Genomic DNA, 13,359 nt, shown 5'->3' on the forward strand with positions numbered 1-13,359 from the left:
CGGGTAACAAGCACCGCCCCAGTCCAACCCAGCCCCTGCCCCAGTTCAAACCAGCACCTGCCCCATTCAAATCAGCACCTGCCCAGTTCAAACCAGCACCTGCCCCAGTTCAAACCAGCACCTGCCCAGTTCAAACCAGCAGCTGACCTCGAGAGAGCATCTTCCTTGGTGTTTTTTCTTTATTCTTGTCTTTTTCTTCTTTCTCCACCCCATCTTTCGTGGATTTCTCCTCTTCCTTGTCAGAGGGGCAGCTCACGTGCAGCTGGATGATGTCCTGGGATGGAACAAAGGACGTTGGAGTCCCTCGGACATTCCCTGAGCCACGGCTGGAGATGCCGGTGGCTGAGAAAAGCACCATGGGAAGGTCTCAACCAGCTCTTGTGGGAATTTTTTGGCTCCCCAAGGCACAGGAGAGAAGACATGGATCATTTCTAGCAAAACATGGATTTCCTGGGCTTCTACACTCCCAAATTTGTCTCATTCTGGGCTTACCTGAGACTCCAGCAGCCCATCCACGAAGGGGCCCGAGGATTCCTCACACACAGCCAAACTCCTGACCAGTTTAAGCTTTGAGTTAGACTGGAAAAGGTAAAAAAAGAGAGTGGTTACAACACCTCAGCCAAAACACACCCTGGAATTCCTGCAGCTGCATTCCCAAGGCACTTGTGCAGCCATTCCCAATTAAACTGCTCAATAAGAGGGATATTCCCCTCAATGTTCAGGGATATACAATGACTTGGAATCCCTGAACAAGGAGTTGTTTTATTCCTTCAGCCTTTGAACCAAACTTTAGGTGAGAAGTTCCCTGCCTGAATTCCTGCACTCCCTGACTTCCAGACAGAGCAATTCCAGCCTTTATCCTGTTAGAAAGGAGCACACGGAAATCCCTGTCCTGCCCATCCTCTGCTGCACGTGGTCTCCAGAGACAGGAAAGGCTCAGGAGCAGCATCCCAAGGCTGGGATCAGGACTCAGCTCAGAATTTGGGATGGCAGCAGAGCTCCTACCTTGGCTCTTTTCCTGGCATGTCCATGGCTTGACGTTCGCTTCTGTGGAGAGAGAAAAGGGAAGGGAAGAGGCTTAACCTGGACTTCTGCCATTCCTGGGACACAAAAGGGGATCACGGCAGAGACGCTGCTGCTCTGTCTGGAGAGCCACCGAGCCCAGAAATCTCCCCCAGTCCATCCCCAAGTGCCTGGTCAGGCTCTCCCTGCACAGCTCTGGCTCTGCCCATGCAGCTGTGAGCACATCTGGCAGCTGTGCCAGCCCACAGCTGGAATGGCAGCAGCATCCAGCAGGCAGCTGAGGGTGGGAACTGCTTCAAGCTCCACAAGGAGCCACAAGCACAGGTGGCAGGAGAGCAGAGCGGTGGGAATGAGTCCCAGCACCCGCAAATGATGCTTGCACTGAGCTTTTTTTCCTTATTGAAATGAAATCCCAAAACATTCCCGTCCTATTTTTAACTGAAGCGCAGCAATAGTCAAGCAGCATTCCTGAAACCAAGCTCTCCCTGGATGCCTTCACTTGACATGAAGTCATTAACTCATCCTCAGATCAAAGAAAGGAGTAAGAGGGAGGTGACAGCCCTGGCACCAGAACCTGGGGACAGAGCACGAGTGTCCCCAGGGAATATTTCAGTTATTCCACTCCCAGGCTCAGGGAATATTTCAATCCCTCTGGCCAGGGCAGATTCAGCTGAAGAGGCAGGGAGCAGGCTGGAAAGGCTGCACAGCATGGAAAAGGGGGCCCAGGCTCTGGATCCTTCGGGAAGGGATGGGAAGCAGCAGGTGAAGGCCCAGCTCTCCCTGCCCACACTCACCTGAGATTCCTGGCGCACGCTGACCTCCTCCCCCCCATCCTTCTCCACCTCCTCCTTGCTCGGTGACCTGGATACATATTTGGTTTTGTTCACAGATTCCTCAACCACTTTTTTTTCCGATTCCTTCATAATTTCCAGGGACTCCTGTGCCGTGTTGCTGTTGGACATCTTCAGAGCCCTCCGGCGCAGCGACGGGCACCTGCAGGACAAGGGGCAGGACAGGGACGGGGGGTCAGGGGTGCACAGAGGTTCTCTCTGGACACAAACTCTTGCTCGTGCAGGCTGAAACTTCCTTGGAACCCACCTCGTGGGCAGATCCCAAACCCACAAATCCCAAGCACTCGGATCAAGCCCCCCCCACTCATCCCCCGGGTGCAGCCCCAGCTCAAGGGCATCTGGCGGGAGCTCTGTGGTTCTCACCAGGATTTTGGAGGCACCAGGGCTGGACAAAGTCCCTGAGGTAGACAGAGGTCCCGAAGCAGGTAAGTGATGGAGAGAGAGACTGAGGGCAGCTCTAAACCAGCAAACATCACACAGGTGAAATAAATTCCAGCAGCCAGAGCTGTGCTCTGCCTCAGGGCAAACCACCACCAAAAATCTGCATTTCCCCAAATCCCAGCCCAATCTTTTTGGAGTCAGTCAAATCTTCAGTGAGAAAATGGCCTTGTACCCCAAACATGCTCTGGGAGATAAGGCAACCCTGCTGTCTCCTTCTGGCCAGATACTTCAGGACAAGTGGGACTCGAATTACACATGAAGACAAAAATTCCTGCTAAAGTTGCATTTAATTGCTTCCCTTTGATTAGCAAGGAGCAGGCAGCCCCCAGAGCCCCTGGAAGCACCTCTGGATTAGAGTGGAGCCTGGACAGGGCAGCGCCTGTGCTTTGGGGTGCTGAGAGCCTCAACCAGGACCCACTCATCAAATTAAGTGTTAATTCCAAACTGATCATCTGGAATCAAAACATCAGCCCTGCCCCTAGAGCTCATCAGGAACTGGAGTGCCAGGACACAGGGAATGGCTTCCCACTGCCAGAGGGCAGGGTTAGGTGGGATATTGGGAAAGAATTCCTCCCTGTGAGGGTGGGGAGGCCCTGAAATGGATTTCTCAGAGCAGCTGTGGCTGCCCCTGGATCCCTGGAAGTGCCCAAGGCCAGGTTGGACGGGGCTTGGAGCACCCCAGGATAGTGGGAGGTGTCCCTGCCACGTCAGGGTGGGATGGGATGAGCTTTAAGGTCTTTTCCAACCCAAACCATTCCATGATTTTATGATTCCGGTCACTCAGAGCAGCTCTTGGGAGTCTGAGCAAGGACTAAACCAGCTCCACGTGGCTGTGGAGGGATGTGGCACTGGGAAACACCTCTGGAGAGACAAGTTCCCAAAAAGAAAAGGGGAGCCTAAATCAGAGCGAGGCTCAAACAAAACCCCTCATACCAGAAAACACATCTGATGTTTAACAACTCATTTCCAACTCCTTTGGCAGAAGGTGGCTGAAACAGAGCCAGACCCCACGGAGATTGATCGGCTCCCGACTCTGCACAGGGACAGCTGATATTCCCAGACTATTCCCCTTTAATTTGTGGAGCTGCTGAGCACAAAAGGTGTATTTGACATTTATGCAGTTACTGGAATCACTTCCAGACACAGAAAGCAGGAGAATGCAGGCAACTGCCTCCATTCCATGGATTCTTACGGGGCTTTGTAACAAATTTGCCAAGACATGGAGGGCAGGTGCCCCAGGGCGTGTGGGAAATGCCAGATCCAGTGGGAGACTGGAACAGGACTGACCCACGGAGGCAGCTTGGCCACCTCAGCTTCCTGCATTCCATCACCACCTGCTCAAGGCTGCTGCCAGTGCAGGGCCATAGATGGGACAACCAGGAAAGGGAAAAGTTACTCAACTCAAGGCTAAGCGACACCTCAAGTGGGTGGGAAATATCCCAGAAAATTTGTGGGAAAAAGGTGCAGGGAAAGCATCCATCCTGCAGCTGCGAGGGCCTGTCCTCACCCCAGTGGGCTGATATCCAGAGTGGTGTTCCCAGGGATGCTGTACAGGGTGACGAGCCCCACACGAGGGAATCCCACGCTGCTCCGACAGGAATTAGGTCAGGAAGGGAAAAGGGAACGCTTTGCCTGATGTGCCTCATTTGTGGGAGGATTGTGCAGGGGGTGAAGGTGGTAAACTCTGCCTCCCCTCACCCCAAAACACTCCACACTGTAGGAAACTGCTCCAGGCTCATGCCCAGGCCGGGGGCTTAAACATTCTGAGAGGATCTGGAGCAGATTTGGGGAAGGGAGGAAGGAGGCAGCACCGGAACTGCACACATGACACTCAAATAAAGGAGTAGGTTTTGTACAGCTCATTCCCTTTGCACCACCCACCCTCTAACAAGCTTTTCCCCCCAAGCCAAACACCTCAGCCAAATTTAAGAAGGATAACAGGATCTTTTTCTATCGTGCTGCAATGTAACTTCAGCATCACACGGGGAATATTATCAGATTTCCCAGAAAAGACAACTCAGAGCCACAGAACTGACATTTATCAGCTGCCCCCTCCTGTTACAGCTTCCGTCCCTGCCAGCCAGCCTCCGGGACGTTTCCCTGCATACAGAATCCAGGGAAGATCTGTGCACTGCTGCTTTCCAGAGGAGGATTCCTTGCGGGATGAATGAATCAGCCCCGCTCCCTCGGGCAGCCGTGGGATGCAGCGAGGGGGTGGCAGACACGAGTGACGGTGACAGACAGGGCTTGCGGAGAGCGTGGAAGTTCAGAGGACTCAGGGAGGGGGTGGGTGGGATTGAGCTGGGCCTTGGGAGAGAGAAAGAAATCACACAGATGCAACACAAAATCTGTGTCAGGAAAGAGAATGGGAGCAAAGGTGGGAGAAGGTGGAAGGGAGGAGGTGGGTGAGGTGCTGTTGCTGTTTTGGTTTGGGGATGGGGATTGGCAAAGCAACTGGGCCAGTGACAGCAGTGACTGGGCACACTGGGAATGCTGGCCAAGGGCCAGGGGGTTGGGACACATTTACATCCTCCTCCTCACTCCAGAAAGGAACATGGAATTCCACCTCTGATGCCTTCTTGCCACCTGCAGTTCACAGCTGCCGAGCCCTGGGAATGCAGCAGCAGCAGCAGCAGCAGCTCCTGGTTGGGCAGGGAATAAAAGCAAGAAAGTTCTGCATTTCCAGTTCAGATGGATCCGGCAGCAAATCTGGAAACGGCAGGAAGCTCCTGCTAAATAAACTCTCTTCCTGGCCTTGTTTCTGAGGGAACAGACCCGCTCCTGAGCTAAATGAGGGTGCAAAGGAGACATATGGCTGCCGGGTGCAGCTGCCCACACACGGCTCTGGTGGTGCAGCGGGATGGAGGGATCTGAGGTGGGGATGGAGGGGTCTGAGGTGGGGATGGAGGGGTCTGAGACAGGGATGGAGGGGTCTGAGACAGGGACACAGGGATCTGAGGTGGGGATGGAGGGGTCTGAGACAGGGACAGAGGGATCTGAGGTGGGGATGGAAGGGTCTGAGACGGGGATGGAGGGGTCTGAGATGGGGATGGAAGGATCTGAGGTGGGGATGGAAGGGTCTGAGATGGGGATGGAGGGGCCTGAGACGGGGATGGAGGGGTCTGAGACGGGGATGGAGGGGCCTGAGACGGGGATGGAAGGATCTGAGGTGCCTCAGCCTCTCCCTCTCAGGTCTCAGGGCTAAGGAAACAGGTGCTGAAGGAGGGGATTGTCCTGCTCTGCTTTGGGGCAGCCTCACCTCAAGTTCTGTGGGGGCAGTTTTGGGTGCCACAATATGAGAAGGATCTAAAGCTATTGGAGAGCATCCAAAAGAAGGACATGGAGATAGGGAAGGGTCCGGAAGGGCCACACAAGGAGCAGCTGAGGGCACTTGGCTTGTTCATCCCCATCTGCAGCTTCCTCACAAGTGCCAATCTCTGCTCTCCACTGACCCAGGACTTGAGGGAACGGCTGGAGCTGTGTCAGGAGATGCTTAGGGTGGTTATCAGGGAAAGGTTTTCCCCCAGAGGGTGCTGGGGCACTGACCAGGCTCCCCAGGGAATGGGCACGGCCCCAAGGCTGCCAGAGCTCCAGGAGTGTTTGGACAACGCTCTCAGGAACAGGGTGGGATTGCTGGGGTATCTGTGCAGGACCAAGAGTTGGACTCAGTGATCGTTGGGGTCCCTTGCAAATCAGGATATTCCACGATTCCAGGCGGGTTTCACCTTCCCAGCACCTACCCAAGCCACGGCCACGGGAAGCAGCGTCAGTGCTGCAGCATTCCCACCTGGCTTCCAAGACAAGACTCCTGCCTCCCTCCCCTCCATTTCCCTTGGCTTTCCCAGACTCGCTCCACGGGACGCTCAACAGGGCCGTGTCCCCGTGGCAGGGCTGGGATGGAACGGCCTTTACGCTCCCTCCCAACCCAGATCACCCCATGCTGTCCCCAGCACCCACTGTCCCCCTGTGCCGGAGTTTGGGGCCAGCAGCACCCACCACCCACCACCACCGCCCTCCCGCCGGGTACCAGTGATGCTCTGGCGAGCAATTCGCTCATTGGCTGCCTGGCAGCCAATGGGGAGCCGAGCTCCATGGCAACGGGCCCTGTCGCCAGGAGCAACGGGGCGGGGGTGACTCAGGTCCCCCCATCCCCGGCGCGGCAGAGGCTGCGGAAAAGGCTTCGCACAGGGAAAAGCGGAGGCGGCGGGGGGGGGAGGGGGCTGACACTCCCGGCACGGAGCCCCTCGGGCTCTGCCGGGCCCTCTCCGTGCCCAGGGATTGTCCCAGCGGCTCCTCCTCGGCCAGGGACGAGCGGCTGGGGCAATCCCGGCGATCAGGGGCACCTGCCAGGTGCAACAAGAGGCCGGGAGGGAAGGATTTGTTAATAGGACTAAAGCTCCCGAAATATCTCCATCCTGGGCTCCACTCAGCACTGCACCAGCAGCCCCAGCAGCCCAGGAAAAGTCTGCAGGCTCGGCTGGAATTCCGACAGGTAAAGAGCCTTTGGAGCTTGCTCCCCTTTCCTCCTGCTGGAGAAAGCAGCTCCCAGTCAGGTAACAGCTCTGACTGGGACAAGCTGGTTCAGTGAGAAACCCCAAACGCAGCAACACTCATAAACTCCAACTTCAAAGCCACCTCTCCTGAATTCACTCCTTATTCCTTATCATCAGTTGGAGAGGGATTTAATTCCTCCCTACCTTACAGTTCCCACAAAACCCAGCAAAAGTCCCCACAGGAGGCCGGGCGTCTCTGCCTGCACAGTCCCCATGCTTAGTCATTGCTTTGAGTCCTAATCTCCACCCCCACATGACATCAAATCCTGAAATTCTGATGCAGATGGAAGGGTTTGAGTCCAGGTGAAAAGGGGGGCAATAACCTTACATGAACAAGCAGACAGGAAATGCAGGTCAGTCTGAGTGAATTCTGGAGAATCAGGAGGTTTCCTTGTGGAAAACATCTCAAAGCACAACCTCATTTCAGGGGGAATAAAATACTCGGATATTTTGGTACCTCCCTCCATCAAGGCAAGGACTAAACTCAGGAGAGGTTTCAACTTCCAGGAGTATTCTAGGAGTGTGACCAGTATCGGGACTGCCAAAATAATTTCCATGTGACACCCAGGGATTGTGTAAAAGTGTATAAAAGTTTTATAAACATCAATATTCCTTCTTTCAGGAAGAAATTCCTCCCTGTGAGGGTGGGCAGGCCCTGGCACAGGGTGCCCAGAGGAGCTGTGGCTGCCCCTGGATCCCTGGAAGTGTCCAAGGCCAGGTTGGAGCAGCCTGGTTTAGTGGAAGGGGGCAGAATGAGATGAGCTTTAAGGTCCCTTCCCATCCAAACCATTCCATGATTCCACATTCAGGTCCTTTCTTCCACTTTCCTCACCTTTCAGGCCCTTTCATGTACCACCTGGGCACACCTGAGCCACAGCCCCAGCTGATCTCTGCTGCTCTCCAGCACCTCTGCGTACAAAAATCTCTGAAATACTCTGACCTGGATGGGAAAACTTTGTTTAAACCTAATTTCCACGTGTGGAAAAGGAAACACAGAGAATTCCTGCTCCAATTATCCTGTGCCCCAGCTCCCAGACACTGACAGGGTAATGCTGGGAGAAAGGAACCTACTGCACCAACACCCCAGGAATTAAATGGTCCTAAGGAACATTTCCCTAAGGAAAGAGGGATTAAACAGTTTTAATTCCAAGTTGTCCGAGCCTGGAGCTCCCAGCACCAAGGGCCGCTCTCAGCCCTGCTCTCCCCTCAGGTAGGAAAAGGGACATTATTGGTTTGATGTTAAAAGGAAAGGAAACTGTGATCCTGCTGTTCTCTTCTCCTTTGATTTTTGGGAGCTGCTTTAGGCTGAGCGATAACCTTCTCACCCCTCGTTCACAAAATCTGGAGGAGGAAGAAACCCAAAACCAACAGCAAAAAAACCCTGACCCCAAAAGAGTTAAAAAGTGAAGGCTCATCAGTGACACAGCCCTGGAGAACGAAGGGCTTCCTGGAGAAGGAAGTGCTGCTCCCAATGCAGCACTGAAGCTTTGTGGACAGTTCCTGAGGGCTCCTGGGCAGAACTATGGGAGAGAGGAAAGAAATCCAGGATGAGAATCCCCTGTCAAGAGCTCCCTGCTCCATTTCACACCACTTCCCACTTCCTCATCACGAGCTATTCCTGTATTCACCCAAAGAGCAGGGAACTGCTCCGGTGACGTCAAAGCAGTTTCCCAGCAACAATTAATGAGGGCTGTCCACCACAGGGGTTTCCTGAAAAGCGAGCAAGGAATTATCCACCTACTTTCCACAGTGTCAGGATGCAATAGGACAGCACTGAACAGGGATTGCTGTTAACCCTTCCATGGCTCAGCGGAAATCCCTGGCACAGCTCCCACCGACACACTCCCAATTTTTCTGGAGAATCCCAAGCAGAATTCCCTCCTGAGCCCATCCGTAATGAGGCACCTGTGCTGGAGGTACCAACCAGGCTCAGGAAAAGATGGAAAACAGCTCTTCTCCTGCTGGCAGCTGCTCCTGTGCTGAGCCTGCGCCAGGCAGCAGCACCGGCATTAAAAATCTGGATGAGGGAACAAGGAATTCCCTCACCTTCCTGAGCTGACCTGGCTGGCAAAGCACATCCCCAAACTTTGTTTCTCAAACCCAAACCTCCACAGGAGGAAGGCATGAGGCAGGAATGTTATCTGCATCCCTCCTCCTGCTCTCCAGCTGCTGCTCCCGCTTTTCCCCATGCTGGCAGAGGACACAGAGCCACTTGAGACATGGGATGTTCTCCAGGTGGGACCCAGAAATGGATTTGAACATAGGAAAAAAATGGGGAAATCATGATTCAAAGAAAAAACTCAACTTCATCTGTTGGCTGCCAGCAGCAGAAGTTGGGATTGAGTGTGAAGTCTGAGGAGACTGAGGAGCAGGTAGAGAGATCCCGAGATCCCAAAGCACAGTAACCACACCTCAGTCCCAAGGAAACCAGCTCCCAGCACTAAATCTGGAATGATGAGAGCACAACTTCTTGGGCATGAGGCAAAACTGGATGACGGACACATGTGAGGAGGGGGAAAAGTCAACCCAACCTCCTGCTTCCACTAAACCCAACTCAGTGAGAGGTCTAAATTAATTTTTAAAATGGGGTTAATGTATCAATGATTACAAGCACCGTCCTACAGAGCACCAAATTGCATAAGCCAGCCCGAAAACATCACATGGCACACAGCCAACTGAGTAGCCAACATTCCCCATCAGCTAGCCAGCTCCAAACAAGTAAATCCATTAAAATATAACCCAGCAAAAGAGCCGGGAAGGTTCTGTCTTTGCAAAACAACGGGAACTACCCAGGAGCAAGCTGCAGACGCTTGGAGCACAAGGAGATTCCATGATGCCGTCAGGGGAACTCCTTAATGACATGGCAGAGCACAGGATGCCGACCGGGGATTCCCTCTCTCCATAGGTGCATCCCCGGCAGCACAAAAGGAGGAAGAGGAGAGCTCGTCTCACACTCCCAAGTCCTGACTGGGATCCCAGAGACACATATTCATTTAGTCCAGCTCCATTTTAAATTAACCCCATCCAGCAGCAGAAATCCTGGCACTTCCCAGCGGGAGAGGGACACTGCCAGGTCCCCATCCCTGAAATATTCGCCCACATTCACGCTGCATTTTGCACCGGGGAGGGGAAAAAGAAAAGTCTGATCGATCTTTCTTTTTCTCAAGCCCCAAATAATTAAAAGCTCATTCTAAAAATAAACTCACCGTGGTGGTTGTGCACTCTGAGCACGTCAGCTGTTTCCCGATTTCAACAGAGACTCCATGGCCACGACCAGTTCAAGAGGAATTCTGCCAGGATAACATCGCTCCTGGGAAGCCCCCGCCAGCCCTCCCGAATAAAACGCTTGTGATCTTTGCGGCTGCTCCGGCGAGCTCAGGGCTCTGACAAGCGGCTCGGCAGCGGAGCAGATCCCAGCTGTTCCCAGGGATGTCAGCACAGCTCTGCCAATAGCCACATCCACACCCCCCTCCTGCTCTCCCGCAAATCTTCAATGGAGCTGCCTCCGCGCAGCCCGAGACGCCGTTAAAGACGCAGCATCCATCCCCTGCCAGCCCCGGAGCCACCCGGAAGGGACCAGGGGGTCCTGGTGGATGGGGGGCTGGATATGAGTCAGGAGGGTCACCACATCCTGGGGGCATCAGCTCCAGCACCGCTGGACAGTGAGGGAGGGGACTGTCCCACTCTGCTCTGGGCTGGGGTAGCCTCATCTCCAGTGCTGGGGGCAGTTTGGGCACCACGATAGGGAAAAGGTCTAAAGATACTGGAGAGTGTTCAAAGGAGGGACATGGGAATGGGGAAAGGTCTGGAGGAGTCACACAAGGAGCAGCTGAAGGCACTTGGCTTGTTCAGCTGGAGAAGAGGAGACTGAGGGGAGACTCCTCGGGGGCTGCAGCTTCATCCCGAGGGGCAGCTCCAACCTCTGCTCTGGGGACCAGGGACAGGACCCCAGGGAATGGCTGGAGCTGTGTCAGGTTGGATATCAGGAAAGGGTCTTCCCAGAGTCTGGAGGAGTCACACAAGGAGCAGCTGAGGGCACTTGGCTTGTTCAGCTGGAGAAGAGGAGACTGAGGGGAGACTCCTCGGGGGCTGCAGCTTCATCCCGAGGGGCAGCTCCAACCTCTGCTCTGGGGACCAGGGACAGGACCCCAGGGAATGGCTGGAGCTGTGTCAGGTTGGATATCAGGAAAGGGTCTTCCCAGAGGGTGCTGGGCACTGCCCAGGCTCCCCAGGGAATGGGCACAGCCCAGAGGCTGTGAGAGCTCCAGGAGCCTTTGGACATCGCTCCCTGGGATGCCCAGGGTGGGATTTTGAGGTGTCTGTGCAGGGCCAGGAGTTGGGATCAATGATCCTTGGGGGCCCCCCTTCCAACTCAGGGTATTCCATGATTCCATAAAAGAAGGGATGGCAGATACCACCCAAGGCATCAGCAGCCTCCAGGATTCAGGTGCGTGGACAACACCCAACACAACACCCCACACCTGCCCAGGTGGGTCACAGCCAGCCTTGCTCTGCTCCTGCCACTGCTGCCACAACTCTTCTGAGGGGTCACTTTGTTAGCGGTTTAATTTCAATTCAGTTCTTTATTTTTCTTGCTCATTCATTGGTGAGTAAATACAGAGAGGCAGAAAACAAGAAATGCAAACAGCCCCAGAGAAGTTGGAAACCTTTCGCTTGCTTAAACTTTCCCCAGAAAGGCGTTTTCCACCCCAGACTTGGCGATTCTGCAGGCACAGAGGCCACAATCAAATCTGCTCTCCACATCCCATGGATGGAAAATGGGAGAGAAAGGAATTATGAGGGACAAGAAGACAAAAATCACCTGCAATGCTCTTCCAGTGTTATCAAAGGTCTCAATTCATCAACCCACACCTTGGAATGCTGAGACTCCAGGGATGTGGTACAAGATTTTCCCACCAAAAGGTGCAAGGAAGACGGATCCAAAGGATCCCAGTTCCTTTTATGTCTCCCATTTCTGGCCACTTCAAGTTTTTTTTACTCTCAATTCTGCAAAGAACTTTTCCAATGAAGGTACCTGGGCAAGAAAACCAAAGCACAACCTCACAGGCTCTCTGAGAAATGGGCACCAGGGTCTGAGCAGGGGGAGGAGGATGAGGGGCTTCAGCTGAGCTCAGCCTAAGGAGGATGAGGGGCTTCAGCTGAGCTCAGGGGGGGGAGGAGGATGAGGAGCTTCAACTGAGCTTAGTCTAAGGAGGATGAAGGGCCTCAGCTGAGTTCAGTCTAAGGAGGACGAGGGGCTCCAGCTGAGCTCAGCCTAAGGAGGATGAGGGGCCTCAGCTGAGCTCAGCCTAAGAACAAGGGGCCTCAGCTGAGTTCAGTCTAAGGAGGACGAGGGGCTTCAGCTGAGCTCAGCCTAAGGAGGACGAGGGGCTCCAGCTGAGCTCAGCCTAAGGAGGACGAGGGGCTCCAGCTGAGCTCAGCCTAAGGAGGACGAGGGGCTCCAGCTGAGCTCAGCCTAAGGAGGACGAGGGGCTCCAGCTGAGCTCAGCCTAAGGAGGACGAGGGGCTCCAGCTGAGCTCAGCCTAAGGAGGACGAGGGGCTCCAGCTGAGCTCAGCCTAAGGAGGACGAGGGGCTCCAGCTGAGCTCAGCCTACCATGGCAGCCAGGCCAGCGGGACCCAGGGATCAGCCCAACAGCTCAGCACCAGCTTTCACCCCCTTTTAACTCATCTCTTTGGGGGTTGGTTATTCCTGGCACCCAGGAATAGGTCCCTGGAGTGTGAAACCTGGAGCTCTGAGCCCTGAAGCGGCTCCAGGAGATACTTTGCAAGTGAAGAAGTGACAGAAAGGGGCAGAGGAAGCATTCCCAGGGCAAAGATCACTGCTCCACACGGAGCCTTCAAGCTCCCCCAAACCCAGTGAAGCCAACAGCTTCATTCTGCTAAGGAGCATCCTGCGGTCAGAGGTGGCCTCAGGATCGTGAGGGATGGGTGCTGGAGCCTCAGAATCGTGAGGGATGGGTGCTGGAGCCTCAGAATCGTGAAGGATGGGTGCTGGAGCCCTGCAGTGGCAGGATCAGGGCTGTACAAGGAGAAAACCCAGGATGGGTGCTCTCCCCTTCTTCCAGATCTCCCTGTTTTCAAAGAACATCCCATTGGTTTGGATGTCGAGGCCTCACTGTGTGTAGTTAAAGGAGGAAGAAAAGCAGTTCCATGAGAGCCTGCAGACCTGAGCTCTGGCATTTGGGCGGGTGGATCAGCAGATTTCGGAATGCGAAAGCCTCTGGCCCCAAGACGTGAGCACCTGCCCCAGACAGCACAGGTGCAGCTTCCTGCAGGCTCATCCAGCTCTTCCCAAAATCCCCTTCCATCGCTGCGAGCCAGCAGCGTTTCATCCTCATGGAACACAGTGCAAGTGAGAGGATTTCCTGAGCTGCATCCTTCTCCTTACATGGGAGACAACAAATCCCGTGTGGAGGGAGGAGGAGGAAGAAGAAGAATGAATCAGCCCCAGCAGCCTGGACACAGCCC

The 13,359-nt window shown here is 54.4% G+C and overlaps 1 protein-coding gene across 1 annotated transcript in view; it reads right to left on the reverse strand.

Moving 5' to 3' along the window:
* Window positions 1-10,311, reverse strand: part of R3HDM2 (R3H domain containing 2) — a 29,171-nt gene extending 18,860 nt beyond the window's left edge. The window contains 5 exon segments of the mRNA XM_017728671.1: window positions 148-274; window positions 493-579; window positions 1,006-1,047; window positions 1,818-2,016; window positions 10,075-10,311. Coding sequence (XP_017584160.1) covers window positions 148-274; window positions 493-579; window positions 1,006-1,047; window positions 1,818-1,985 — 424 coding nt within the window. The 5' untranslated portion in view covers window positions 1,986-2,016; window positions 10,075-10,311.
* Between the last annotated feature and the right edge of the window lie 3,048 nt (window positions 10,312-13,359).

The sequence above is a fragment of the Corvus brachyrhynchos genome, unplaced genomic scaffold (genome assembly GCF_000691975.1).
Source record: "Corvus brachyrhynchos isolate BGI_N302 unplaced genomic scaffold, ASM69197v1 scaffold193, whole genome shotgun sequence".
In the NCBI taxonomy this organism is placed as follows: Eukaryota; Metazoa; Chordata; class Aves; order Passeriformes; family Corvidae; genus Corvus; species Corvus brachyrhynchos.